Here is a 27,407-nt window from a genome sequence, read left to right as displayed (position 1 = left end):
AAAAGATTTTGTGCAATGGAAAGATTCCATGGATGTTAAAGGTTCTTTATAGAACCGTAGATGCCAATAAAGAACCTTTTTTTCTTTAAAGACATCAATTTATGTCCCTGATTAAACACTTAAAAAAAAAGATTCTTTATTAAAAATCTGTCTGATTTCATGAACATCTGTGAAATCCTCCCTTCTTAGTCAAAATAGGCTCTTTAGAATATTACAATGTTCTTCACACTAAGAAAAACAATGGATCTTTGAAGAAGGTTCTTTGGGGAACCAGATGACCTTCTTCTATGAAAACCACCTTTTAGAACTTTCATTTTAAGAGTGTATAGAGAATTTGCCTTGGTGACAAATCTTTTTAGGTGTTTAATGTAGGGTTATGGTTATGTATGGCATACAGGGGGTTTATAAAAGTCATATTATGTTTAATTTTATTGAACATTATTTTTATCATCATCTTAGCTCAGACAGATGCAGGTTCATGAAATAAGAAAGATGTCAAAAGGGCTTTGACTGCTGAAGCTAATAACCCCATCTTTAAAGTTATTAAGTATAACTCTCCAAGATTTGATCTTCCATTCAATGATTTTGCAGCATGAACGCCAAAGTGTCACTTCTCACCCTAGCCTATTCATTTACATCACCTTCAGAAGCGCTGACTCATCATTGCATTTTCTCATCGAGAAAACTAATTATTGATAGATGCAGCCCTAATTTTCACTGTGACACTAACATATCTGAATTTAATCAATTCATTCTTATAGAACAGGAATTAATAATAATGCAAAGTTCATCAAGTTTATCAAATTAGGTCAGAAACGTGGGTGACAGACATCTTTAACCATGTTTGCATGTTTGTTCAGTGACAGTGCTGTCAAATCCGTTTTCGGGGTTTCATCTGCCATGCAAGAAGTGCTCTAATGTGTGTAATCCTTGCCTTACGTGATTCCTACAAGGACAGCTTGAATTAGAACAGCCTTTGTTGAATGCTTACAATGATGCCTTTCCAACAGATGCTTTTCTAAACATCTGTTGTCCCAAGCAAATACATGCATGATAAAATCCTCTATGTTGAAATAAAGTCATGAAATAGTTATTGAAATATCAATTATGTATTGCTTAAAAGTGGAGGGCTCAGTGACTTGATCGTATTAAAAATACAAACATAAATAAGTATGAGCCCTGATTTGGACAGGCCCAAAGTGTCTGATCATATTAGAATATTTACAGGATTTACAGGATCACAGATTGTTAGGAAAATCTTAAAATAAAATGTAATAAAATAAAATAAAATACAGTTTTATTAAATTAAATAAAGACACAAAAGCTGCCATTATTATTATTTCCGGACACTTCATACATTCATAGACTGTGGTGAATTAATGTGATGAAATAAGATAAAATGTAATAACAATTTACCATATATATATATATATATATATATATATATATATATATATATATATATATATATATATATATATATATATATATATATATATATATATATATATATATATATATATATACTATTATATATATATATATACAATTAAAAACACAAAAACTGCTTTTTATTTTTTTATTAAAATTTTTATAGACTGTTTTAATATGATAAATACAAACATAAAATAAAAAAAGTCATAAATAAAAAAAATATGATGATATAAAAAAAACTAATAATAACTAAAACTGTTAAATAATAATAATAATAATAGTAACAATAAATGTCATAGTTTTATTGTATTTTGTCAAGTTCCATAAAACATTCTCAGTTTTGTTTGTAAAATCATAACTACTGTTCAGAGTTTGGGAAAGATATGATGGGAAAGTAATTTTGTTTAATTATTTTTTTACCCTTGAGTATTTATTGTTGAAGCATGAGCCCTTTCATGTGTTTTCATGCTCCCAGTTCAAGCATGAAATTGCGATAATACGGCTGTTTTGTCAGACAGATATGCATGATTTCAAGCATGCAGCTGTAAAAAGGTTTTACATTAACTTTGCTGTGAATATTTTAGCTGCTGAAAGTGCACCACTATGATGCATCTTAAATAAACTAGTGTGTATGAACCAGGGTTCCACATGTAGTGCTGAAAACACTGAAGATATCAAGAGTGTGTTTTTTTGGATTGGTTCTGATGTTGCATTAAAAAAGGAAACCGTTTTTGGTGATTATAAGGTAATGATTTTTTTTCTTAACTTATTTAAATGTATATTTGATATGTGTATCCTTGTGCATCTATAATATATAATCTAAATCAGTGATAAACCTATACATTCATAATTCTTATTCATATTATTACTGTATTCATAATTATTGTATGATATATATAACATACATCACAAACTTTAAAACATTTTAAAACAAGACCTACAACTGATATTGCAGACTTTATGCTGTTTACATGGAGATTATTACATAATTAACAGAGTGCATCGTGCTAATGATGTAAGAGACCGAACTCAAGTGGGAACTGCTGCATATCCACTAAAGTCAAAGAGAGCACCATAAGTTGAGCCTTGGCGAAAATCCACTGTTACCAAGCAACCAAACACACCATGAAACATAAGAAACTGCTGACTGTCAGGAAGGTGTGTGTACTGCCTAATGTAATATTGCTGTGATGGAGGAGGCTTAATGACATGGCATTAGGCAAAAATCATCTTTTGACACATGAAAAGCTTATACACATTTTTAAACATTAGATACATGCTTAAAAGTCATACAAAATGTCAATTTGTGAGGTTTTCATATGTGTAATTCTGTCCACTGCAAAATCCTCCCATACAGGAATAGAAAAAGACCCAAATACCCATGACTAAATCTCTAATCCACTTTATCCTGTAATGATGTGTCTCATAATAAGCCAGCTATAGTAGTGGTACTGTCCAGACATGCTCAGGAGCTCCAGGCTAAAGCATCCGGCATGTGAGTCTCCAAATATAAGCTGGAGCTACGGAGTAATGAGGTGTTTGTTGTTTCTCATATACAAGTTTTATTATGTGCTGACTTTCTAGCACCTCCCTGTTTTGACAATATGATCTATATAATAATAACACCTCAATGTAAGGAATTTTAAACCACATTAAAGCAACTGTATCTCTGTCTTTACCTTGAAATATCAGTTTCAAATCATTCTGATGGTACACTTATGGTACACTTTTTCTTTTCCCACACTCCCCAAACATCTGCTGTTGGAGTGGATTATAACAAGTCATTTTATGATTTAAAGCGCAAAAAACATAAACTGCCATTTTCACTATTCCCTGTGTGAGCTCAAATATGATGATTTTTCATTTAAATAAGTGAGGGTTTTTCGTATTAGTTAAGTACATAAGAGCTTTATGTTACATCTTATGTTGTTAAATGAATGTTTACAGCATTATTTTAGTGGCTTGTGTAACCATGATGGTGTTTTGTATTTGTGTGAATAAAACTGTGTGCAGCTTTTATATTTTAGAATGACCTCAGCTTGTAAGAAATGTATTTGTGATGAACTTTGATTCATATTGTGTTTTTTTAATCATCTTCTGTTTTTTGGTGGCTGTCAGTATATTATAGAGATACAAAATAAATATTGGACTTCTGCAACAAGTGATCATAATACTTTTTGAGAATCACTAATCAACATTTAAATCTCTTAACAGAACATTATTGACCAATATTAAACATTTATAAAAATGTGCTCCAATATAGCTAGATATAAAATCGAAGGATCACTTGTATCAGTGTTATATATCATCAAAAGCATTATAGACATGGTATGACTTTCTGTAACTGTGTCGAAATGATTTGTATGGTGAAATGCACTTTACAAATAAATTTAACTCATCATTTTGCTGAATGATACAGCAAATAACACTTATCAACTCTATTTATTTCAATGACCTTGGCATATTCTCCTTGTGTTTCCCTTTAATGTGAGGTGTAACACCATTTAACACTAATGTAAGCTTGTGAAACACATTCCTTTGGTCTTGTTTCCAGCTTAAGCAGAGCACCTGAGATGGTTGCCATGGTTTCGTGATCACATATGTTCTGATGATGCAGATCAAGTAGCTGTTGAAATGGTCTTCAGATTCATGTGCAACATTGGATGATTTACATCCAGGAAAGCATTTCACTGCATGCACAAACATGCATGTGAATGTGTATTCCAGACATAATGCATCATATATAAATAAATATATACCAGGCCAAGAATGAATGAAGCTCTGAAGGTGTCATTGTTTCTCTAGAGGACTAGCGTTAGTGTTCAAACACTCTAAGCAGACGCAGCAGGCGCCTATAGAGCTGGACAGTTTGGTCGCGGTGTGTGCAAATACAGTGTAACAGTGGCGAGAGGAGGTGTGATGCAGACTGTCTCTCTGGCTGTGCTCCAGGCGCACGAATGTGTTGCTAAATGCAAAAAAAAAAAGGTTCATTTAAGTATAAAATACTTTGGCTTGAATGCATGAACATCCTATGTTGTTTTCTAAGGAAGACTTATAAGTTTCATTGTCCTAAATAAAGTACCATTTAATAACTGGTTTTCTTAGTTTGCTTCTGTGAATAGTACTGTACAACATAATAAGCGAAGTCCCTTGTTGAGCATGCTGTGGTTCGAGCCTAAGAAGCGAATAATGCATTCAAGTTATAACATGACATAAATCATGACAAAAAAAAAAAACTAATGCAGTTACCAGGAATTAATATAAGCTACACTAATAATGCACACAAAGACATTGTTAACATAACATCAAATACAGTACAGACCAAAAGTTTGGAAACATTACTATTTTGAATGTTTTTGGAAGAAGTTTCTTCTGCTCATCAAGCCTGCATTTATTTGATCAAAAATACAGAAAAAAATGTAATATTGTGATATATTATTACAATTTAAAATAATTGTTTTTAAATTTATTATACTTTAAATTATCATTTATTTCTGTGATGCAAAGCTGAATTTTTAGGATCATTATCACATGATCCCTTAGAAATCATTCTAATATGATGATTCATTATCAAAATTGGAAACTGTTCTGCTGCTTAATATTTTTTCAGAACATGTGATACTTTTTTAGGATACTTTGATGAATAAAAAGTATTTAAAAAAAAAAAGAAGCTATGTTTTTAAAATATAAATATTTTGTAATAACAATATACACTACTGGTCAGTAATTTGGGGTCAGTAATTTTTTTTCTTTCTTTTTTTTTTTAAATAAAATCAATACTTTTATTCAGCAAGGATGTGTTCAATTGATAAAAAGTGATAGTAAAGAAAATATTTTATTAGAATATATATTATTAGATTTTTTTTTATTTTGAATAAATGCAGTTCTTTTTAATCTTTTATTCATCAAATATATTAGACAGCAGAACTGTTTCCAACACTCAGAATAAATCAGAATATTAGAATGATTTCTAAATGATCATGTGATAGACTGGATGTTACATGTGACACTGAAGGCTGGAGTAATGATGCTGAAAATTCAGCTTTGCATCACAGGAATAAATTATAGTATATAAATAAGTAAATAAGTATATAATAAATTTAAAGTATATTCAAATAGAAAACAATTATTTTAATAATAATAATAATATTTCACAATATTACTGTTTCTTCTGTATTTTTGATCAAATAAATGCAGGCTTGATGAGCAGAAGAAACTTCTTTCAAAAACATTAAAAATAGTAACCAAAATCAACTTTTGGTCTGTACTGTACATAAAAGACATTTTTAATCCTTCAGGGTGACATTTGACCTGTAGTCATAATTCTATATGACTGTGCTCTCCATTTTAAAAGCAATTTTGTGTGTGTGTGTGTGTGTGTGTATGTGTGTGTGTGTGTGTGTGTGTGTGTGTGTGTGTGTGTGTGTGTGTGTGTGTGTGTGTGTGTGTGTGTGTGTGTGTGTGTGTGTGTGTGTGTGTGTGTGTGTGTGTGTGTGTGGTTCAGGTATACCCTTCATTACAAAGATGGCAATATCCAAAATCCTTTTTTAGGGGTAGGATTAGGGTAAGGGGATAAAGTTTGTACAGTATAAAAACCATTACGCCTATGGAATGTCCCCATAAAAACCAAACATTGTTCATTTGTATTTATGGCAACAACAACAACAACAACAACAAAATGTGTAACCAGGTGTGAGGTGTGAAGTTGCTCAGCTGAGCTGCAGACCGAAGCTGTTATGTTGTTACTTTTTACTGCCTTTTTTGGCAACTCAAACAATTATCTGCAAAATTGTTTTTAACTGTTTAAGATCACACACTTCTCATACTCTCATACTTCACTAATCATCACAACAACATATGAACCTTTTAGTAATTCATTTCAGAAAGAATCTGTTTAAAGAAACTGATTTAGCCTCTTGAATAAGAGACGAAGCGTCTTACACTAATAAAAAAATACGTGTTTATATGAACATGAAACGAAAATATTTTCTATATTTAAAGTGTAAATTAATGGCATTTACGTGTACAGGTCCAAGATATTATCTTTATCCTCTCTAACACTGCCATCTGGCGTTGAATTGTGAAATTATGCTAGACGCATTAATTTAGCTGATCATTTTAATGTAATATAGCTACATTCTTTCTGTGTTCACTCTTGCTTTTAAATCCGATTTTAAACGGAAGAAATATATACAGCCAAGCTGACATGTATCGCTCTTATGCGAGAAATAGCCTAGTCCTAATTCTAATTACCACATATTGACATAATTATCGATTTAGAGCTCAAATACGCCAGAGTTCTATTTTAATAGCTGCTTCTCCAATTTAATCCTCGCGTTAATGCTCATCATTCACCGGAAGTGCGCGAGCACCGCCCCACCCCCGCCTCTCTGTCTTCCGCTCAGATGTCCTTGTAGCTATGGAAACTCATCAGCGGGCAGCATCCTCCCGTTCGTCTACCCCGTCGTCTGGAAAGCTAAGCTCAATTTGTATGTAAAACATCGGTTCAAATGGCGATGGGACGTCGTCAAACGCTTTCCTTGTTGCTATTCTCATGGCTGTGTGAGTAATATTTCTTCACCTGCTGTAAAAGAGTGAGTTGGTCTTGTTGAATTGGCGGTCGTGGATCCGTGTGATGGCATTCTCGCGCTGACCGCTGCTGCTATTGCTTTACTACTGTTAGCCATTTAACGCCACGCTCAGTTTAATGTGAACACAGCTCGCGGTTTCTAGTAAGATGGGAATGTTACCCTGTTGGTTTATGTCGCCCTGCAGTGGAATACAACGAGTGTGTCTCAATCCCCAGTGAGCTGCCTGCTTAGACAGCATTTCGACCGTTTCTAATGTGAACATCATATATTCGAAGATTTTGTCTAGTAGGGAGTTCACTAGGGGTTGGAACATGGCTCTTGTTTATGTTCCTCAGTGTGTTTCTGCGTAGTAATAGCTTAAAGTCGTTTTAAACAGATTAATAGCCTTTTAAAAGGCTTTAGCATATACTTTAAAAAAGAGTAAAAAATTACTTGTTTTAAATGAGTTAACAAACTATAATTAATTGCATGTTATTTACAATTAATTGAAGAGGTATTGTGGTTTAAATGTATATTCAATGTAATAATTCGTTTAACTTAAGAGTGTTTTCTTACGTGTTGTTTCATTTCTATTGCTTTTAGTTAAAGTGTACTTCCACATGAAATGGTAATAATTTAGGGCGAACTAGAATCTAATGTCATTTCTATTTAAAAAAAAAAAAAAAAAAAAATATATATATATATATATATATATATATATATATATATATATATGTGTGTGTGTGTCATTAAATATATTTGTATTTTCACATTTGTAATTATGAAGATGCAATTTAGTACATTTAATAATTTAGGGCGAACTAGAATCTAATGTCATTTCTATTTAAAAAAAAAATATATATATATATATATATGTGTGTGTCATTAAATATATTTGTATTTTCACATTTGTAATTATGAAGATGCAATTTAGTACATTTAAAAAAATGTTAATTTTAAATATTGAAAAACACTACAGTTCAAATTAAAATCAAGTACTTTAAATGTGCTTTAGTATGTTAGTATTTAGTGTCAACACATTAAAATAAGAGGACTTAAATCATGACAAAAATGTAATATAAAAAAATAAGTAGCTTAAAGTCAAACTTCTAACTTCTAAGTGTACTCTTTTTAAATACTCTTTTTTTACTTCAATAAAATTGTATTATTAATATAGTGTTCTGAAAATGTATGGTTTTAAGATTTGAAGTACACTGTGAGTACACATTCAGTGCACTTAAGCTCACTTCTTTTTCACAAGGGTAGAAAATGAGCTATTAAAGTTTATTGTTGAATTATTTCATTGTAGCTGACATGTTTTGAGGTATTGCTGGCCGTGTTATTGGACTCAACTAGATCTTTTTATTTTCTTCTCAGCACAATGTGCCTCTGTGCAAGTTGTGTGATGTGTGAAGAGGTGTAGCTTCATTCACTCATTCTCAAAGCCTCAAAGTGTCCTGAATACCAAAATACTTTAAAATGGGCTCAACTTCAGCCTAATTTCACTTTGAACAGTGATGGGATCTTTGTAAACTAGAAAGTGCTGTCAGTACTGTGGAGGAGAGTTTTTGTAAACAATCATGCGATAAAGAATGCCTTAAGTCAAAGATCACACCACCGCCTCCTTCTCTCCCACTCTTTCTTTTTCCCGTCACTTGTTAGGTCAGTTCTTTGTAAAGTCTGGAATAGCACTTTTAATAAGTATGGTTGTCATTTGAAATGCTAAAACAATCAGCTATTGTCTTGTACAGTAATTATCCACAAACTATGCCATCAAAACATCTGTAATTCGGAATCATAATTAATATAAAATAACACAAATATTAAAAAGGAGGCTTTTGTCATGTTGTTTAGAGTAGAATTCAGAAAGATGATATTAGAATTTATGTTTTTTTTTTACTGTTACAATAACAAAAAACAAACATCACCTATACACACACACACACACACACACACAACTATGCAAAAAACTATATCTAGATTATAGATAGATAGATAGATAGATAGATAGATAGATAGATAGATAGATAGATAGATAGATCGTCAAATGCAGAGATTTTTTTCACACACTTACTATTCCCAATTGAGCTTTTCCTAATCTTAAAACGTGTTTGCTGTAAAATGAATCTCATATTTATGCAAACATTCTTTTGTTTTATGTAAACAGGGACCTTTCTAACATTGTCGCTTCCATTCAGTGAGCGCATGCTTCCCAGCGATGGATACTGTAGCTTGTCTAATCAGGAAATGTCAACAGCAGATGTAAAAATAGACTGATGCATGCGATGGGAAAGTCAGCCTTAGAAACGTCACCAGAAACCTTGAAGTTCTCCTTCTGTGGCAATATGACTCTTTGCTCTAGTCTCCCATAATGCACCTCTTGACTGTGGTTAAATGCAGCAGAATTCACTACATCAGTACAAAACTGTCCCCTGTGTAGCTATTCCTCGAGCTTGAAAGTCTAGGTGATGATAAAACGCCACAGATGTTTGGTTTGTGATAACTGAAGTCTGTCTCATGCTTTGCAGAAGTCCATATGGTAAGATTTTAATCTGATGCTAAAGCCACAGATTATCACATATGGATCACTGTAAATACACTCTGTGGATTTCATGAGATTATGTGAAAGTGGAAAATGCATCTGGAAATAGCAAATGCGCTAAACCCCAAATTATTTTCTCATATGAGCGAAGCCTATTGGGACTGTCAGGCTTTGCCAAATCATTTGTTTCATATTTGCCTTTTCATTATGTCACACTGTCTGGCCTTTTTGAGTTGGTGCAGACAGACTCACACTGAAAACACACAAGCTCTTCTAAATCTGTCCATGAATTTCAACAGAAATTTGTTCAGGTCTGGTTACAGTTTCCCCAAGATACTTACAAAGTTTATTCTTCCAATATGCTGCCCATAAACATTATAGAAAGTTGAAAAAATAAAACTGAGAAACTGAGTCATCCGAGACTGAAATTCATATGATTTGTTATGAAATTCATATGATAAGAACATAAGAAAATAATCAAAGAAGTATATTTGAAATAAGACCATTATTACAATTACATTGTAGAGGAACTTTTTTTTACATGAAAGTATTTATATCTGATATTAATGTTCAACAGTGATACTCATTATATTCTTATTACTGTAGTACAGTAATGATAAATGATCCTGCCTGCTCACAATGTTATTTATTGAAATCATAATAAATTAAAGCTAGTACAACAAATATTACAGTGGAAACAGTTTAATATGGCTAAATGTAATTTTTATGGCACTTTAATAAATTGTAATAAATGAGTGTAGAGTAAAGGTAGTAATGTCTATTAAATTATTTATTTAAAGATATATGCTGTTTGTTTATGCTGTCTACTTTTATTAATAAATCAGAATACTCTACATTTGGTTACAAATACTATACAATTTTGCATAATAATATAAATGATTAGCTGTCATTAGGGATGTGCCGGTATGAAATTTTCATGTTGCGATTAATTGCTAATGCTTTTATCACGGTATACTGTAAATATATAAGTTAAAAGTTTTACACAGATTAAAGTTCAAAAGAACTATAAAGACCCATAGGTATCACTTTACAAAAAGACCTCATTAGTTAACCTTAGTTAATGCATTAACATTCACAATCAGCAATAGCTACATTTGCTACAGAAGTTATTAATCTTTGTTAAAAAATACGAGTCTTAGTTCATGTTAGCTCATTAAATAACACCGTTGCAATTTTCTTTTTTAACGTGTTATTAAATATTGGAACACCTAAGGTTAATGAATGTTCAGAAGAATTTTTCATTGGCAGTTTATGTTAACTAATGAATTAACTAATGTTAACTAATGAAGCCCTAATGGAAAGTGTAACGAATCAAAACACTTTCAAACAATATCTAGGGCATGTTGTTGTCCAGATTAAAATATGTAAAAAATCAAATAAAAAAATATATAAAAAGTGATGAACACCATAATGAATACACAAATCTGAATGGCTATTTACATTTATTTAAATACGTTTTAGAAAGTAGTACAGCTGCTTTATTTATAAGGGTTTCCAGGCTGTATTTTCTGCAGTTTAGCGCCATCTGCTGTCAGAGAGTGAATGTGCTTTCATTGAGTGCGTCTCTCACGTGTTCCTCCATGTGCTGCTCATCCGTGCTTGTTTACATCAGAGCGCACAGAGTCTTTCAAGCAGCATACAGCAGTATTGTGCATTTTGACCAGTTGGTGGGAAAAGTTTTCTTAAAATGCATTCCAAATTCTGAATAATTTGTTATATATAATTATTCACGGTATTTAGAAGTGCCCACGATAACAATATTGTGCATATTCATTACCGTGATATATCGCATTACCGAAAACCGGCACATGTCTAGCTGCCATACAATGGAAATATATTATGATATAAATAATTGTATAAAAATTGCTTAATTTATATTCATGCAAAATATGATTTCAAATTTTTGGACTGTTCTTGAGAGATTTCTAATCTGTTCTTTGTTATCTGTTGTAGGCAAGAGTGCAGCTTTTGCTGTTATACTCCGAACAACTGAAAAATCTGTATGGACAAATGAATTTGAGTGTAAGTCTTACATGAAGTTGTTTAATAAGATTACTACATTAATGTTTGTATAAATTAACCGTCTGTGTCTTATTTCTTTAAAGCAATTGAGTTGACCTGCTTGATAGAGTCCATTTCCACAAACAATCCCAGAATTGAATGGAAGAAAATTAAAAATGGTGTACCCAGCTATGTGTATTTCCAAAATAAAATTTCTGGTAACATGTTCTTTCTCTCAGAACATAATGCTGTTTAATTGATGACAGTATTTAAGCTGAATTCAGCTGAAGCTGCGTTATGTTCTCAGGTGACTTGGAGCACAGGGCTTTGCTGAGAGAGCCTGCAAACCTTCTGATCCTGAACGCCAGCAGATCGGACACAGCTCAGTATCGCTGTGAGGTGGCGGCCATCGACGACCAGAAGCCCTTTGATGAAATACTAATCAGTCTCGCTGTAAGAGGTACTGTTGGAATAGTTTCTGCCAGGTTCAGCAAGGGGAATATCCTTTGAGTTTTAATCCACAGATATAACTCTCAGTGATGTTGCAGTGAAATGACCCATGAGATCAAAACTGATTAGACTGTCTGGACAGAAAGGTTTCAGTGGGCTTGAGTGCAAGAATACGTTGAGTTGATCATAGTGATTCCTCTGGACGCACAAAAATGTCTCCGATAATAATTGCTGAGAGGGAATTTAATGCCATGCAGCATTAAATGTAATCCAAATTCTGTTTGCAGTTCTCTTAAACCTTACTTGAGGTCTTATTTACTTAAAAGGTATGACATGAAAATTCACCCTGTTTATTTTCTAAATGCATAGATCTTACTGTGAACAATTAATCCATGCTCATGTTTTGCAGTGAAGCCGGTGATGCCCAGGTGTAGTGTTCCTGAGGCAGTTACAGTGGGCTCAAGCACTGAACTGCGCTGTATTGAGAACGAAGGCTTTCCACAGTCACAGTATCAGTGGTTCAAAAACAACGAGGAGCTGCCAGAAGACCCAAAAACCAGCAGCAAGTTCTACAATTCTTCATACACCATGAACACTGAGACTGGTTCGCTGGTAAGTGTTTTGAGCTGTCATGCTAGTAAAATATCAGAGGCTTGGATTACATTCTGCGCCACCATTGTTTTGTAAGGAATAGCGAAAATTATTAATTTCGCTGTGTTTACACTGATAATATAATCACTACACTAATAATAATAATATAAATAAATCAATTTGTCAGCCTGTGAATGAATTATATTTATTTTGCATTTAATTAAAGAATCAAACTGGAACAGAGAAAGTATTTTAATATTGAAAAAAGTGTAAACATAGGCTTTAAATGAAATAATAAGAAAATAAACCATAATTAATAAGTAATACATACATTTAAATTAACTTTCTATATAAAAATAAGAGGATTAGATTACGTTTTTTTGTTTTTGTTTTTTTGGGGCCAATTAATTGTATTTTTGAAAGTTATTTTAATTATGTTGTATTTTCGCAGTTTTAACATTAACTGGAGAATATAATAAATATCACTGTTGAACATTAAGAGCATGATATACATTTGATCCACAGAAATTCCGGTCGGTGAAGAAAGAGGATGCAGGTGAATACTTTTGCCAGGCCAGGAATGAGGCAGGATGGTCAAAATGTAGTCCTCAGACCATGGAAGTTTGTAAGTGTGGTGCTTAAATATTCTGGTCAGTAGCTGCACTGTGAAATAATGATTCAGCTTTTAATACTGAAATTATTTATTCACCTTCATGATTTTCTTAATACAGTTACTTTTCAGTGGAATGCAAACACATATATTTTTCTGAAAACTTTCATGCTTTTTTTCAGGACTCTTTGTTAATAACAATAAATGTTTCTTAAGAACTAAATCAGAGCATTAGAATGATTTCTGAAGGATCAGGTGACACTGAAGCCTGAATGCTGAAAATTCAGCTTTGAGAAATTCAAAAAAATCTAAATTGTAATAATTCACGGTAATAACTCACACACTGGTAGTATATAAATAAACACAAAGAGTGAGTAAATAATGGAATTTTTCATATATTTTTTTGCTGAGCCATTTATTTATTTGTACATCATTTCTTTCTAGATGATCTGGACGTTGTGGGAATATTCCTGAAGGTGTTAGGTGGAGTGGCAGCGTTTATATTTGTCATTGTGGCGATCTGTCAGATTCAGAAAAGTGGCTACTGTTCCTGCAAGGATCATAGGGAAACCAAGTGAGTAAAAACTATAACCACAAAATGAATCTTACAGCATTACCATAAGAGCTGATCTGATTTGTTCTGGAATTTGATGCACTGTTTCATACAGTTACAAAGTACCCCAACATGACAACAGGATGGACTATGCCAGTCCAGATGAGGTAAGACTTGTGGGTTTGTGACATGATAAAGCATCACAGATATCATTTTCATGTATTAGTGCATGTTTAGAGGCTATAGTCAACACTTTGAAATGCTCTGTGAAGGATCATCCAAGCTTTGTTAGTGTTTATCTTCTCAGATTACACTGAAGCGTTTCTCTGACTGCAGATAGTTTAATTTTATTAATACTAGCAATCCTCAAAATAATCTCTCAGTAAAATCTCTACATGGAAAATTGATGTTTTGCTTCTGTAGTTCCACATTTTAACTACATATCATTTGATTGCTATGTTGCTATGTATTTCTGTTTTTCTTTAGGGACATTTCCGCCACAAGTCCTCCTTTGTCATATAAAATCAAAGAAGAGGAGACGAGCGCTTCAGTCGTGCAAATGCCTTGTGAGCTGACTTTTGAACTGTCAAATTCTGCTTTTTATGCTGAGGCTTGCCAAAGTTATCAAACAGGGAATTTTTACTCCCCTTATTTTGATTTAAACAGACAGGAATCAAACACAGGTTTACTTAAAACTCAGTTTATATGTGAAAATGACATTCAACTGAACAAAACTAAGATTTATAGCTATTACATGCATCTTGTAAAGTACAAAAAAAGAAATTTGCTTCAACAAATCAAAAAGGATTGAACTTAAGAAGTAACATACTGTAAAAGATGCGTTTGTTAAGTATTTTTAAATAATTGTGAATTTCACAATGTCAGTTGCAGACGTCAAATTGTAGCAAGGTCGAAATTGCATCCAGGTGCTGCTGTATTTTTGCCTAAAAGTAATCAACACATAATACCAGTGCAAGAATTTACATGTCTTCAAGGCAAATATTACATTTCCCACTGGAAATATAGTGTGTGACTATATGAAGAATCCTTTCAGTGTAAATGTGTACAATACCTTGCCAAGACTGTTTTATCTGGGTCACTTTTGACAAGAGGATTTTATGTGTTAGAGTTTCAGCCGTGGTTATTTAGTTCACGAACTATACATTTGTAGCATTTAAGTTTGATATTTAATCAGACATCTCCGTAAAGTCAGTAGACTTGGTTGTAGAAGATGATTCATTTACTTTTTTGAAATATTCCTCTAGATACAGATTACGCACTTGTAGGTTTTTCAGAGTGCCATTTCTGTGTTTAAGTGACCTTCAATGCTTTCTAATTGTTTTATACGTTTTGGACATATTGTCCGGGTTTTCTGACTCAGTGTTATTGTTTTAATCTATTTATAATATCTACGTCTATTGTAGTTCACTCCAGAGTAGTAGTTAGATCGTGGGCCGTGTCACAAGAATAAAACTGATTATGTGGAAGCAGTTGGCATTGTCTATCCTTTCATTTTGTTTTGAAAACCTGTAGCTAGATATATAATTAGACCATCAAATTTACTTTGGTTTTAAACACTTGCAGTGGAACTGAGTTATCAGCTTGACACTGGAATTTCTTTTAGCTTCTTTTTTAATAATTTGAAAATATATTAGTCAGACAGGGGCCAGTATATTCCAATATATAAACAAATATAAATTATTAGAAAAATTATTCAAACTGTTTGTTGGCAAAACATTTTATGGTACCTTTTATATTTAAGGCTCAGTGTTAAACCAACCTTTTCATACTATTGAGTGCCAGGCAGTGGGCAAACAGAATCCAATAAGTGTAGTAAAGCAGTCAATAATGAACTCACACTCTTAAAAATAAAGGACAAAGGTTCTTTATTGGCATCTTTAGATTATTCTTTTTCTTTTCTTTTTTCTTTCACACTGAGAAGAAAATGGTTATTTTGAGAAATGATTACTGAAAGGTTCTTTGGGGAACACAGAATAGTTTCTCAATGGCATCACGACGAAAACCTCCTTCTGGAACTTTTATTTTCAAGAATGCCGAGGACGCTCAGCCACAATGTTTCCAAAAAAAATCTGTATTTGACTTTATACTACAAGACAATGAAATACCTGACATTCCAGCTAGAGTTAAATGTTGAATGTGTATACTTAATATTTAATGTTACACTGCAAAAATAATAAATAATAATAATAATAATAATAAAAATATATAATAAAAAATAATATATATATATTTAGTGACGTTTATGCACAAAATATTTATTTGCATAATAGTGAAAGAAAAATAAACAATTGAAGTCTTACAAGGATGTTCAGATAGCATACGTTTCACTGTAAAACAAGCTTAAGAATTTTGATTAAGAGTCAAATATTGATTAAGATTAGTTTTTCTGCAGTGTGTTATTATAAAAAAATGTCCCATGTTGTCCAGTTATTTTTGTATTATCTGTACTATGTGGTTTGTGTGATGTGAAATCAAAACACATAATAAGAGGTGAAATGCCATCTGAATAGCAATACCACCAGGGCATTCGATTCTTAATGCTAATATACTATTGTACCATCAATAATTGATCCACTACATAATGCTTAGATTAAAATATTCTCAGGTACAGAGGAAGTGACCACGTATGTAAACAATTAATGTGGCCATGTAACTGGTTTTCTTTTATCATTGTCATTTAATAATAAAGAAACACTTCTATTAAACAAGCACCTCGTTATTGTTTCCCAATCTCGGAACTTTTATTATGAAATCACTTTTATTTTGAAATTACACCTGCAGGAAGATCCAGGAAGTGCGGGAGTTTATGGGCAAATATCCTTCCCGACTTCTTGTCCTGCTGTAAATTGAGCTACTTTAATTAAATCAAAAAGAAATATGCATTATACTTTGAGCATAATATATTGATTTTCCATTTAATCGCTGATATTAAACAATAAAAATAACCTATGCGCTTGTTTTTGAAGGCCACTTGGTAAAAGGTAGTAGAGCGCCAGAGTATCGCAGGGCCACCTGTAGCTGAGCGCAGCAGCAGCAAGCAGCTGTCAATCAGGTGATCTACACTCGTCCAGCAGTGACACTGACACTCGTCCATCAGACATGAGCTTCTTCGGCTTCGGACAGACCGCGGAGATCGACATCGTGTTGAATGACGCCGAGACCAGGAAGAAAGCCGAGCACAAAACCGAGGATGGGAAGAAGGACAAATATTTCCTTTTCTACGACGGTGAGACCGTAAGTGGGAAAGTCAACGTGACTCTCAAGACTCCTGGAAAGAGAATGGAGCACTACGGCATCAAAATCGAGTTTGTCGGACAGATTGGTGAGTTTATCCGTCTGGGAACAGACGTTTAGAAACAGTCCTGGTGTGTTTATGGATAAAGAAACATGTCGTGTGGTTCACAGAGCTGTACTATGACAGAGGGAACCACCATGAGTTCGTGTCGTTAGTGAAGGATCTCGCTCGACCTGGTGAGCTCACACAGTCCCAGACCTTTGACTTTGAGTTCACCCATGTGGAAAAGCCCTATGAATCTTACACTGGCCAGAATGTCAAACTAAGGTAAATCTACCAATTGCTTTACGGTTACTGCTCTATCAGAAACCACGGGGTCAGTCTCAGACAGTGAACACACAATATCATGGGAGATATACTATCATACACAAGAATATGGCAGTATGAATCATATATGAACACTGTGTAAAATGTCCTGTTGGTAAGTACTTGAGTTTCACCATTCTGATCTGTTTAGATACTTTCTGCGAGCGACAGTCAGCAGAAGGCTGAATGATATCAGTAAGGAGATGGATATCGTCGTGCAGACACTGTGCACATATCCAGAGCTCAACTCCTCCATCAAGATGGAAGTTGGCATTGAAGATTGTCTCCATATTGAGTTTGAATACAACAAATCCAAGTGAGTGTGCATGCTGATACATGAACATGAATTAAAACAGTGAGTCACCAAAATGTTGGACACAATTAACGCAAATAATAGAAGTATATTATACTTAAATTATATTTTATAATGTGCCATGAAAATAATCACTTTTTTTAAACACAATCTTATATATATATATTATAATATATATATATATATATGGAATGGTTTTATTTTTTTATAATTACTTGGTTAAAAAAAATTACCTGCTTTTTATTTTATAAAGAGATGTTAGTGTGTGTATAGATAAATATATAAATACATGCTAGGAAAATGTGCTTAATAAAATTGCAAACAAAATATAAACAAACATATAAATATGTATATTTTGTTAAATGTCAAAATGCAAAAATAGTCCTAAAATGGGATGTTTTTTATTCACAATAGAATGTCTTGTGTCCTGTTTAGATACCATCTGAGGGATGTTATCGTAGGAAAGATTTACTTCCTCCTTGTGAGGATAAAGATCAAACACATGGAAATCAATATAATAAAACGGGAAACGACTGGAACTGGACCCAGTGTGTACCATGAAAATGACACCATTGCCAAATATGAGATCATGGATGGGGCACCTGTGAGAGGTAAAGATAAACCTTGATATTACACAGTCTACACTCTACACATTTCACTTTAGTTATTAAAATGCATTATTTCCATATACACTAATGTTATGGTTTTGCTCTCTTATTCTTTTCAGGCGAGTCGATCCCCATTCGCTTGTTTCTCGCTGGATATGAGTTGACGCCCACCATGAGGGACATCAACAAGAAGTTCTCTGTGCGTTACTACCTAAACCTAGTCCTTATAGATGAAGAAGAGCGACGCTACTTCAAACAACAGGTCCGGTATTCAGCGTATAATGTAACAGATTACTTCCCTCCATCCTGAAGTCAGAGTAAAACACACTGCTGTTCATCTCAACAGGAGATCACACTCTGGAGGAAAGGAGATATTGTGAGGAGAAGTATGTCTCAGCAGGCCAGCATTGCTGCCCAGAGATTTGAGGGATCAAACTCTGAAACTGCATCAGCACAAGCCAAAGAGGAGAGTAACTAGACGCTTTATGTTCCTTCAATGAACCTTGTTACATCTAAATCTCGAAGGGATCAATGTTGGCACGTGATTTTTGTCGAAAAAGTGAAATCGCCACTTCTCGAGATCAAAAATGAGAATCGAGCTTAAATGTGTATAGATTACAAAATATTTTTTTATTTCTCTTTCCAGTACTGTGTACATTTCCATTATCTTATAGTGGCCAACAGTTTTAAAATGCTAGAAACAGCTCTTTTCATCAAAATAGGTTTGATTTGTGCTTCATGAAGCTGTAAGCCTCAATAAATTCCTCTTGTTGTGCTCAAATTTTGCTCAAGTCCAGTACACTGAAAAGTCAGAATCTAGCTTCTATACTTTGTTTTGTTTAATGAGCCAAGAATGAGATTTAATGTGATCTTTTGTGTTATAAATGTAGCACTTCATGTATTCTTCACAGAGCTCTGCACAGTATCATTCGATCATTTAGGGGATTTCAAATGAAGGCCTCTACAGAAATGCCTAATAAGGGAACTACTAACTTACTTTTCATTCATATTTTTATCATTAACGTTTTTCTTTTGATCTGGTGTCTTAATGTTTATTTCCTGTTAAGTATCATTGGCAACACAAGGTTCCAGTATTCTCAAGAGTGCAGTTAAACGCTGCAATACAGAAAATCCTTTTTGTGATTGTTTGCGACTCATTTTTAAGGTGAATTTTCCATTCTTACATGTGTATGTCATTGTATTGTACAAAATACATACAAAATATTTGTTTTAATAGCTTATTAGCTGTTCAAGTGATATGAGGTATGACTATTAATAGCCATGCAATCGTGAAAACTTCTGCAAAAGGCTCATTTAATCTGCCTTATTGTAATAAAATTTACTAACCTCTGGATTCATGATGATTTCCTTTTTTTCTTCAAAATAAAAAAATAACCAGTGAGAACTGACTTCTCATGGCTATAGAGAAATCTGGTATTATTGAGTGGTATGATGGAGTCAGAATCACAGACATATTTTATTAACAAAAACATTTAAATTATTTAACATCACTATTTTGGTATTTCAAGTTTACATGAGTATAGATTACATAAAGAAAAGACTGACTACATAACATTTAAAGTGAGAGATAATCATAATACGATGAGATGAAATCGACTTTTATGGTGATTTTCATATTGGATCTTCATTCTCCAAACTCAGGACAAAGTCAAATTCCTCTGAAAACAAGAAAAAAGAACATGTTATAAAAAAAATCCATACAGCTGAATATCAGGACTTAATTTTGATATTTAAAAATAATTTTTAATTCATTATAAAATATATCTAATATACTTGATTTTATTCAACATAATTGTTATTTAAGAATAAATATATTTTATATGTATAATCACATTTTAAATATTGCTACACTACAAGAACATGAGAATATATTTTATTTACATGTGTATTAAATATGACAAACCTGCAGTAAGGGGCTGAACTGAGAGTCTGGCCCTGGTGAATAGGGCCATATCTTTTAAGGCTCCACCTTTAGCTTTGTGCTGCAAGTGATATTTCTTCAGCTCAGTCAGAGGGATGAAACGCTTGGTCATCCTTTCAAACTGAACATCCACCTAAACAAAGTGAATCGGCGGTCAGTTCTGATGGCAAAACTAGAAAGTTATGATCATGAACCTTTTCGGGGTGTGTGTAAAGACACACCATACTCCATTTAGGGTTGTCTGCTTTGCTGGAGGGATCATAATGCACGTCCTTCTTGTCAAATTGTGTATGGTCCACATAAGCCTCCTTTACGATCTGTAACCGCAATGAAAATCCTTTTCACTGTTGTTATGCATGAGGTAAAAACTTTCAGGTGTTAAGCTTCTACTGTGCACCCTCCTCACCTTCATGAGGCCTGCGATACCTGGCTCTTTGCAGTTACTGTGGTAAAAGAAAGCCTGCTGGCCCACCTTCATATCTCTCATGAAATTACGTGCCTGAGGAGAAAAGTCTCAAGTGTCAGTATTAGTGAATGATCTGCATGTACAGTCTTTACTGGTAAATTACTGTTCCGAGATCATGTGTGAGCAGGAGCGGTAAATCCCTTCTGACAATTCAAGTTGTAACATTATCAGTAAATTACCGGTAATGTGCTCTGTGTGAGTGCAGAAGGAGATTAAAGGTATGAGCTTGTATGAGATCAGAACGTGCTGATGTAAAATGTCTATTCTGACCAAATCATAACGTACTGATGCAGATGATAAATTTACTCTGCACTGTTTATGGAAGAAATGTCTAAAGTGTGTGAAAGTGATATGTGAATGGTGCTTTACCGGTAAAAAGACAGCACGTTGTTGCCCGTGTGATGAATGGAGCATTTTTGTATTAAAGTCTGTACTCAGGGTAATTTTACGGCAATTTGTTGGTATTACTGTGTGTAAGGGGCTATAGTCTACCTGATAATTCCTCACTCCATCCCAGCATCCCGTCTGACTGGGAAGGGCTTTTAGGTCCTCGATTCCAAACTGCAGTTGGAGGATGACAAAATATTATCATATCATATAGCATCCCTTCACATTTAAGTTATTAATCGGGATAATTAGGTTTACTTTCACCTAATAACCACATTTAAAAATCTCCTTCAATAAAAAAGCTCCAGCATTATTGAACTTTTTCCTCATATGAAAATTTTAAAATCACGCCTTAGTAAATCATCATTATGAAGTGAAAGCCGTAACTGTGGAATAAATAAAAATATAATATAATAAATATAATTTTGATTTATGGAAGCATGGTTTTTTTTTTGCATGCGGTGTAAATAAGCTTCCATATGCCACTTTGTTGTAGTTCTCTGTGATGTTGTATTTTTGCAGAAGTTAAACTTTTGCAATTAAACAAAAAAAAAAAAAAACCTGGAAACACACACGAGGGTTTACCTTCACGTCCACTCCATTTTCAATGCGACTCTCAGGTTCAGACTTCATGAGCCAGTGGCTGTAAGATGATTTGCACGCGTCATCATTTGTATTTTTCTCCACATCACTTTTTACTGCTGCTGTCCTGTTCCTTTTGCCAGTTTTGAGTTGTACATCATCATCAGACCCCTCACAGTGCTGGGCGTCTGCAGTAGCTAAAACAAGGAGCAGTTCATTATTTAAAGATATGACTTGTTTCGCATGAAACTAAAAAACGTGACCCTTATATTACACAGATTACTTACGTTGTTTAGTGGATTTGGCGCTGCTTCGTGTTCTTTTCTTGGGTGGCATGTTTCACGGGAAATGCGAGGAAATGTTTCTGGAAGCATTTATAAAACAGCGCCCAGGCAGCTCGCATGCGGTCTGGAGGATTATCATAACTGGATTTAGTCTGCTTTTATTTAAAACCCAACCACCGAATGTGGGGTGTATGCAAATAAGAGCATTTATAATTATTACAACTGCTTGCAATTTAAATTCAATATGTTCATGTGGTATAAGAATAGCTAAAGCTGCGTTGGTGCAGCGCATATATGATTCACATGAGGGTTGTCAAGTCCTGACTGTGTAGAACTACATTACCCATAATCCCCGCGGTGTGACTGGACGCGTCACTGAATCAACATGGCGGCGGTTAAGGCACTCGCTATGGCTAGAGGTGTCCGATTGGGGTCATATAGCATCGGTAGAAATCGCAGTTTAATATTTAACAGTGTACAGAGACGAGGTATAGCAGCTTGCATTGATCGTAAGTCAAATTATTATATATTAAAGACCGTGGTGGTGACAATAGCATTGTTGCTTGAGAAATAACGACAAGGCAAGCAGTCACTCACTAATGACTAACGTTACTAGAATGAATGTATGTTTCAAATGCTATGGCTTCAGTAAAGTTAGTGTAGATCTAATGTAGACTTGAATTAATGTGTATCTTATTCGATAATATGTTTTTTGGTGTAAATGTATGATTTTACATATGTAATCTCTGAGGAAATGGAGCCAGACTCAGACCATGTCACACACTGAAAGTTTGGTGTCATTGTTAAAAAGGAATTGTATTTGGAATAAAATTTGAATTGTATTTGAGTTATACAATAATATGCCATTTTAACCTACATTTTTGTTTATTAAACTCCGTTGGGTGTTACTGGAGTTTCAAAGTCGAACGTTTAATTAATTATTCTTTTTTTAATGTATATACACGTTGTTTATTTATATTGAATTATACAATCTTACATTTTAACAACGTAAATTTAAGCATGTTCGCGCTTCTTCAAATGTTACTGATTGGACTTTAATGAGCGCAACCAATCATATTTGGGGGTGTGCTTCAGGTGAAGGTGATTGGCCGATAACAGACGCCGTTTCCTTTGATCCTCGTTGGTCATGGATCCATGGATCTCATTACTACAGATACCGATACTGCAAATAAATAGATAAATAAATATTTATTAGTTAGTAACTAATATAAAATACATTTCTGCATATATTTCCACAGCCTCTATAGGACTCACAGATGAGCAGAAAGAGTTTCAGAAGGTGGCCTTTGACTTTGCTGCCAACGAGATGGCTCCACATATGGCAGAATGGGACCTAAAGGTAATGTGAACAGCTGAAAAACAAATGGCTTATTGTTTAGATTTCATTCTGAGACATTTATCTGCATTAATATCGTCACTGGTAGGAAATTTTCCCATTGGAGGCCATGAGGAAAGCCGCCCAGCTGGGGTTTGGTGGGATTTACGTGAACCCTGATGTTGGGGGGTCGGGACTCTCTCGTCTGGACACTTCTATCATTTTTGAGGCTTTATCCACAGGCTGTGTCAGCACTACCGCATACATCAGTATTCACAAGTGAGTCTCCTCTGCCATCTACACTTCATAATTGCCCCTAGTAGCTTACTTATGAAATACTTTAAAGTTGTTGCTGCATTTAAATAATACATACGGTTGGACTACATTTATTTTTTTATGAAACCTAGTATATGTGCTTGCATATTGTTTCCATTCTTCATGGTTTGTTGGGTTTACATGGTGTTTAATGGTTGTGTTGGACACAGCATGTGTGCCTGGATGATAGACACATTCGGAAACAATGAGCAAAGGGAGAAATTCTGTCCTGATCTCTGCTCTATGCGGAAGTTTGCTTCATACTGTCTCACAGAACCAGGTAAGTCCAAAATCACACTTTGTGGGATATATCAGTGTTGTTTTCATTAACTAAAAGTATTTAATTCTAAATAAAATTTAAAAAAAATCTAGTAAAAATGACAGAAACATAATTACTAAATGTGTGTTGAGATATATATAGAGTGAAAGAGCATTTAATATTTTGACAACATATTTTAATTTTACACTTACAATGTTTATTTTTTTTCTTCTTTTCATAGTTTTAATAATTTCTTTTTAAATTCCCTAACCTCAGGTAGCGGGAGTGATGCCGCTTCGCTTCTAACCAGCGCTAGGCTCCAAGGAGATCATTATATCCTGAATGGCTCCAAGGTACCTTGAGAAGTGATTGAGACATAGACACAAATCTCTATACAGCTTCCCAACAGTTTCTGATGTTTCAGGCGTTCATCAGTGGAGGTGGAGACACAGATGTTTATGTGGTCATGTGCAGGACTGGTGGGAAGGGACCTAAGGGCATCTCCTGCCTGGTGCTTGAAAAAGGAACCCCGGGACTCAGCTTTGGCAAAAAAGAGAAGAAGGTAATGAACGTCTTTGGTATAAGTAGATTATTTAGGACAGGAACACCTGGGAGTGCCAGTTTTTTTTTTTAAGAGTGGTAAAGATTCTCCAGTAGGTGGCACGATTGAGTTATATCATCACTGCTGTGATTTCTAATCCCTGTACTAAACATCTTTCAGGTAGGTTGGAACTCGCAGCCAACCCGAGCCGTGATATTTGAGGACTGCGCTGTCCCAGTGACCAATCGGCTTGGAGCAGAGGGGGAGGGCTTCACCATTGCCATGAAAGGCCTAAATGGAGGCAGAATTAATATTGGTGAATTGTTTCATAACTTTGATTTGAAACCTTTTTGATAACCATTTCATTTTGACAGATTTGTGTTCTGGTCATTTTAAAATGATCCAAGAAAGCTTGAATCTAATATTTGGTAATAATAAAGCATAATGGTGAGATTTACAAGCAATTTTCTCACCAAATTAGGTAAAGGATTTTCAGCACAGGAGTTAATGCTAGTTGTTTTGTACCCACAGCTTCTTGCTCTCTTGGAGCAGCACACGCATCTGTGCTTCTGGCCCGAGATCACATGTGTGTGCGGAAACAGTTTGGAGAAACACTATCAAACAGCCAGGTACCAGCTGAACTGTCCATCACTGATCTCTCTGTTAGGGTTCAGTTTGAGGTCCATGTTTCAGTCAGAAATAGGAAGTGATTATTGACGCCTGTGTTCAGTTCCTGCAGTTTAAGCTAGCTGAGATGGCCACTAAGCTGGTAGCGTCTCGGCTGCTGGTGCGTCAGGCGGCGGTGGCTCTGCAGGAGGGGCGACCAGACGCGGTCTCACTCTGCTCAATGGCCAAACTCTTCGTGACAGATGAATGTTTTTCAGTAGGTGTATATACACATTGCTCCGTCGGATCGTGATGATCTGTTTAATGTTGTTTCATAAACACATTAAGGTTTTTGTGATCATCTCTTTCAGATATGTAACCAGTCCTTACAGATACATGGAGGTTATGGTTACCTAAAGGACTATGCAGTGCAGCAGTACGTCAGAGACATTAGAGTACATCAGATATTGGAGGGTAATGATTTTTTGTCTCATACATGTCTCTGAAATGCAGTGTCAAAACTGTCCCAGTCTCCCTCACATAAAACACACGATTCAACTCATCAGCTCAGCATAGAAATTAAGGTTTGATAACTTTGATCAATTTCCGAATATTTCCTATTAATTGAAGGGCATAGGTAAATATGACATTTATTATAATGGGTCTATATGAAGATTGTTTTAAATTCACTTGCGAAGATGTCAAATAAAGTCAAATAAATGTTCAAATTGATATCTAGTTAAATAATATTAGGTGAAAAAAATATATTTCCTTGAGCCATAAAAAAGATGCCATTTTACTAATATATAAAAAAAAAAATACATTTGAAGATTGCATGTGAAATATTGCAAATATAAAAGGATGTTTAAAAACTTTGATTTTAGGGGGGGTTAATCGTGATTTAATTTCAGTAAAAAAAAAATTGTGATTTAATTAGTTTTTTTTTTTTTTTTGTAATTGATCTACAGAACTATTAGATTCATATATAATATTTTACAATTAACAGTTTTTCTTTTGTTTTAGGTACTAATGAAGTGATGAGGATGATCATTGCGAGAAGTTTGCTCACTGAATCATGATGCTCATGAATGGACTCCTGTATGGGACAAAACAGTGTCTTTGTGTCTTCCTTGTCTAAAATATGACTATGTCCATCACATGTGACTATAGAGATCACTGATCTTTCACACTCCAGTTGATTTTGATCTTGAGATGTCAACGGTATTTATGCAGAATGTTCAGAAAGTTTGTGCCTTAAACTTGTGAATTAGTAAATCTAGATGACATACTGAGGAATTTGGTTTTGTTTAGGGTCAAAGTACTGGCAGGTTACAAAATGATATGGAAAGAGAAACACTGGCTACAACATTAAAATGAAGCATTTACAAAAGTTACTGAAACACTAGTTTAGTTGAAATTATCCCAAAATCTAACAATTTTGCGTACCTATAAATATCAGATTAATTCAATGTTTAGTATTTACTTTTTTTTTATCACAGACAGCTGTCTTTGTGAGATCGATTTCAAAGCACAGAAAATCCAATTACATTGTTTGTGCTTATTATAGAGTGTGTATTAATCTGATCCTCGTGTTGTTTTTAAAATGACTCTTGTGGTTTTAACTGTTGTGTACCCTGTGATATAAAAATAAAATAATAAAAAACTGATGAAACTTTTCACAAAGTCAATTTTGGTTTCAACTGAAAGCTGTGTTTTTGTATGTCTTCTCAACATGCATTTATAATGTTCTCCCTAGATAAGAATCACAACGCTATATAATACTATAAAAGTCTTAATTTCTTTAATCCGACATTATGATACGAGTACAAAGGTATGCTTCTAGGTATGTTAAAAAGTGTAAATTTATTAAGCTCAGAGATTAAACCAGCTGAGACAGATGCAAAAGAAGCATCTGAGGAGGCTTAACAACTGGACTAAAGTGAGACATTCTGAAGTCTGATTGGTCTTCAGTACCCGACTGAATGGATAGTAGGTTCCCTGTACTCTGTGGTTGAAGTGCTGAATTGTTTTTCACTTGACTTGTACGTAACATGAAGAATAAAAATGCTGAACATCACATCACATGGGGCGGCAGTGGCTCATGTAGTTTGTCTACAAACCGGAAGGTTGGTGGTTCAATCCCCGGCTCCACCTGACCAAGTGTCGAGGTGTCCTTGAGTAAGACACCTAACCCCAGCTGCTCCCGACGAGCTGGATGGCTTGGCTGACACCGCAGTCGGTGTATGAATGAATGAGTTTGTGAATGGGTGAATGTGAGGCAACTTGTAAAGCGCTTTGGATGGCCATGTGGTCTGTTGAAAGCGCTATATAAATGCAGTCCATTTATCATCTAGTTCACAGTGGTTTAAATATG

The 27,407-nt window shown here is 34.2% G+C and overlaps 4 protein-coding genes across 6 annotated transcripts; 3 read left to right on the top strand and 1 right to left on the bottom strand.

Annotated features, from left to right (window-relative positions):
• Positions 1 to 6,842: 6,842 nt before the first annotated feature.
• On the top strand, positions 6,843 to 15,264 carry LOC132122820 (junctional adhesion molecule 3B-like). Its single transcript, XM_059533252.1, has 9 exons — positions 6,843 to 6,996; positions 11,521 to 11,589; positions 11,673 to 11,786; positions 11,876 to 12,028; positions 12,428 to 12,630; positions 13,135 to 13,234; positions 13,664 to 13,793; positions 13,888 to 13,939; positions 14,259 to 15,264. The coding sequence occupies exons 1-9, from the start codon at positions 6,945 to 6,947 to the stop codon at positions 14,292 to 14,294; spliced, it is 909 nt and encodes a 302-aa protein (XP_059389235.1). The 5' UTR covers positions 6,843 to 6,944; the 3' UTR covers positions 14,295 to 15,264.
• Positions 15,265 to 16,530: 1,266 nt separating this feature from the next.
• vps26b (VPS26, retromer complex component B) lies at positions 16,531 to 19,669 on the top strand. Of its 2 annotated transcripts, XM_059533250.1 has the most exons (7): positions 16,531 to 16,634; positions 16,760 to 17,115; positions 17,199 to 17,355; positions 17,546 to 17,710; positions 18,143 to 18,318; positions 18,435 to 18,577; positions 18,662 to 19,669. In XM_059533250.1, the coding sequence occupies exons 2-7, from the start codon at positions 16,893 to 16,895 to the stop codon at positions 18,791 to 18,793; spliced, it is 996 nt and encodes a 331-aa protein (XP_059389233.1). In that variant the 5' UTR covers positions 16,531 to 16,634; positions 16,760 to 16,892; the 3' UTR covers positions 18,794 to 19,669. The 2 variants fall into 2 exon arrangements, with proteins under 2 accessions (XP_059389233.1, XP_059389232.1); XM_059533249.1 differs by having other exon boundaries at positions 16,580 to 17,115.
• Positions 19,670 to 19,773: 104 nt separating this feature from the next.
• thyn1 (thymocyte nuclear protein 1) lies at positions 19,774 to 22,203 on the bottom strand. The gene is made up of 7 exons (XM_059533251.1): positions 21,980 to 22,203; positions 21,696 to 21,889; positions 21,216 to 21,284; positions 20,664 to 20,756; positions 20,479 to 20,574; positions 20,240 to 20,390; positions 19,774 to 19,994 (listed from the first exon to the last, which is right to left on the bottom strand). The coding sequence occupies exons 1-7, from the start codon at positions 22,026 to 22,028 to the stop codon at positions 19,948 to 19,950; spliced, it is 699 nt and encodes a 232-aa protein (XP_059389234.1). The 5' UTR covers positions 22,029 to 22,203; the 3' UTR covers positions 19,774 to 19,947.
• A 93-nt stretch (positions 22,204 to 22,296) lies between these two features.
• Positions 22,297 to 26,739, top strand: acad8 (acyl-CoA dehydrogenase family, member 8). 2 transcript variants are annotated; one of them, XR_009426436.1, is made up of 12 exons: positions 22,297 to 22,485; positions 23,236 to 23,336; positions 23,422 to 23,591; positions 23,798 to 23,907; positions 24,163 to 24,239; positions 24,311 to 24,448; positions 24,608 to 24,743; positions 24,959 to 25,056; positions 25,158 to 25,310; positions 25,405 to 25,507; positions 26,057 to 26,178; positions 26,224 to 26,739. XR_009426436.1 is itself a non-coding variant. In XM_059533248.1 (11 exons), exons 1-11 carry the CDS (start codon positions 22,362 to 22,364, stop codon positions 26,110 to 26,112), a joined length of 1,266 nt encoding a protein of 421 aa, XP_059389231.1. In that variant the 5' UTR covers positions 22,297 to 22,361; the 3' UTR covers positions 26,113 to 26,739. The 2 variants fall into 2 exon arrangements, 1 of the variants encoding a protein (XP_059389231.1); XM_059533248.1 differs by having other exon boundaries at positions 26,057 to 26,739.
• Positions 26,740 to 27,407: the final 668 nt, after the last annotated feature.

This window comes from Carassius carassius, chromosome 41 (genome assembly GCF_963082965.1).
Source record: "Carassius carassius chromosome 41, fCarCar2.1, whole genome shotgun sequence".
Lineage (NCBI taxonomy): Eukaryota > Metazoa > Chordata > Actinopteri > Cypriniformes > Cyprinidae > Carassius > Carassius carassius.
Note: the sequence above shows the minus strand (reverse complement) of the source record. Positions and strands in the feature narration are given on the sequence as shown.

Coding starts and splice junctions, on each gene's coding strand:
- vps26b (XM_059533250.1), top strand. CDS start 16,893: ATGAGCTTCTTCGGCTTCGGACAGACCGCGGAGATCGACATCGTGTTG. Junction 18,319..18,434: donor GGATGGGGCACCTGTGAGAG/GTAAAGATAAAC, acceptor TATTCTTTTCAG/GCGAGTCGATCCCCATTCGC. Junction 18,578..18,661: donor GACGCTACTTCAAACAACAG/GTCCGGTATTCA, acceptor TCATCTCAACAG/GAGATCACACTCTGGAGGAA.
- LOC132122820 (XM_059533252.1), top strand. CDS start 6,945: ATGGCGATGGGACGTCGTCAAACGCTTTCCTTGTTGCTATTCTCATGG. Junction 6,997..11,520: donor GTTGCTATTCTCATGGCTGT/GTGAGTAATATT, acceptor TATCTGTTGTAG/GCAAGAGTGCAGCTTTTGCT. Junction 13,235..13,663: donor TCCTCAGACCATGGAAGTTT/GTAAGTGTGGTG, acceptor ATTTCTTTCTAG/ATGATCTGGACGTTGTGGGA.
- acad8 (XM_059533248.1), top strand. CDS start 22,362: ATGGCGGCGGTTAAGGCACTCGCTATGGCTAGAGGTGTCCGATTGGGG. Junction 24,240..24,310: donor ATATCCTGAATGGCTCCAAG/GTACCTTGAGAA, acceptor CTGATGTTTCAG/GCGTTCATCAGTGGAGGTGG. Junction 24,449..24,607: donor TTGGCAAAAAAGAGAAGAAG/GTAATGAACGTC, acceptor AACATCTTTCAG/GTAGGTTGGAACTCGCAGCC.
- thyn1 (XM_059533251.1), bottom strand. CDS start 22,028: ATGCCACCCAAGAAAAGAACACGAAGCAGCGCCAAATCCACTAAACAA. Junction 21,890..21,979: donor CGCCAAATCCACTAAACAAC/GTAAGTAATCTG, acceptor TCCTTGTTTTAG/CTACTGCAGACGCCCAGCAC. Junction 21,285..21,695: donor AAAATGGAGTGGACGTGAAG/GTAAACCCTCGT, acceptor CTCCAACTGCAG/TTTGGAATCGAGGACCTAAA.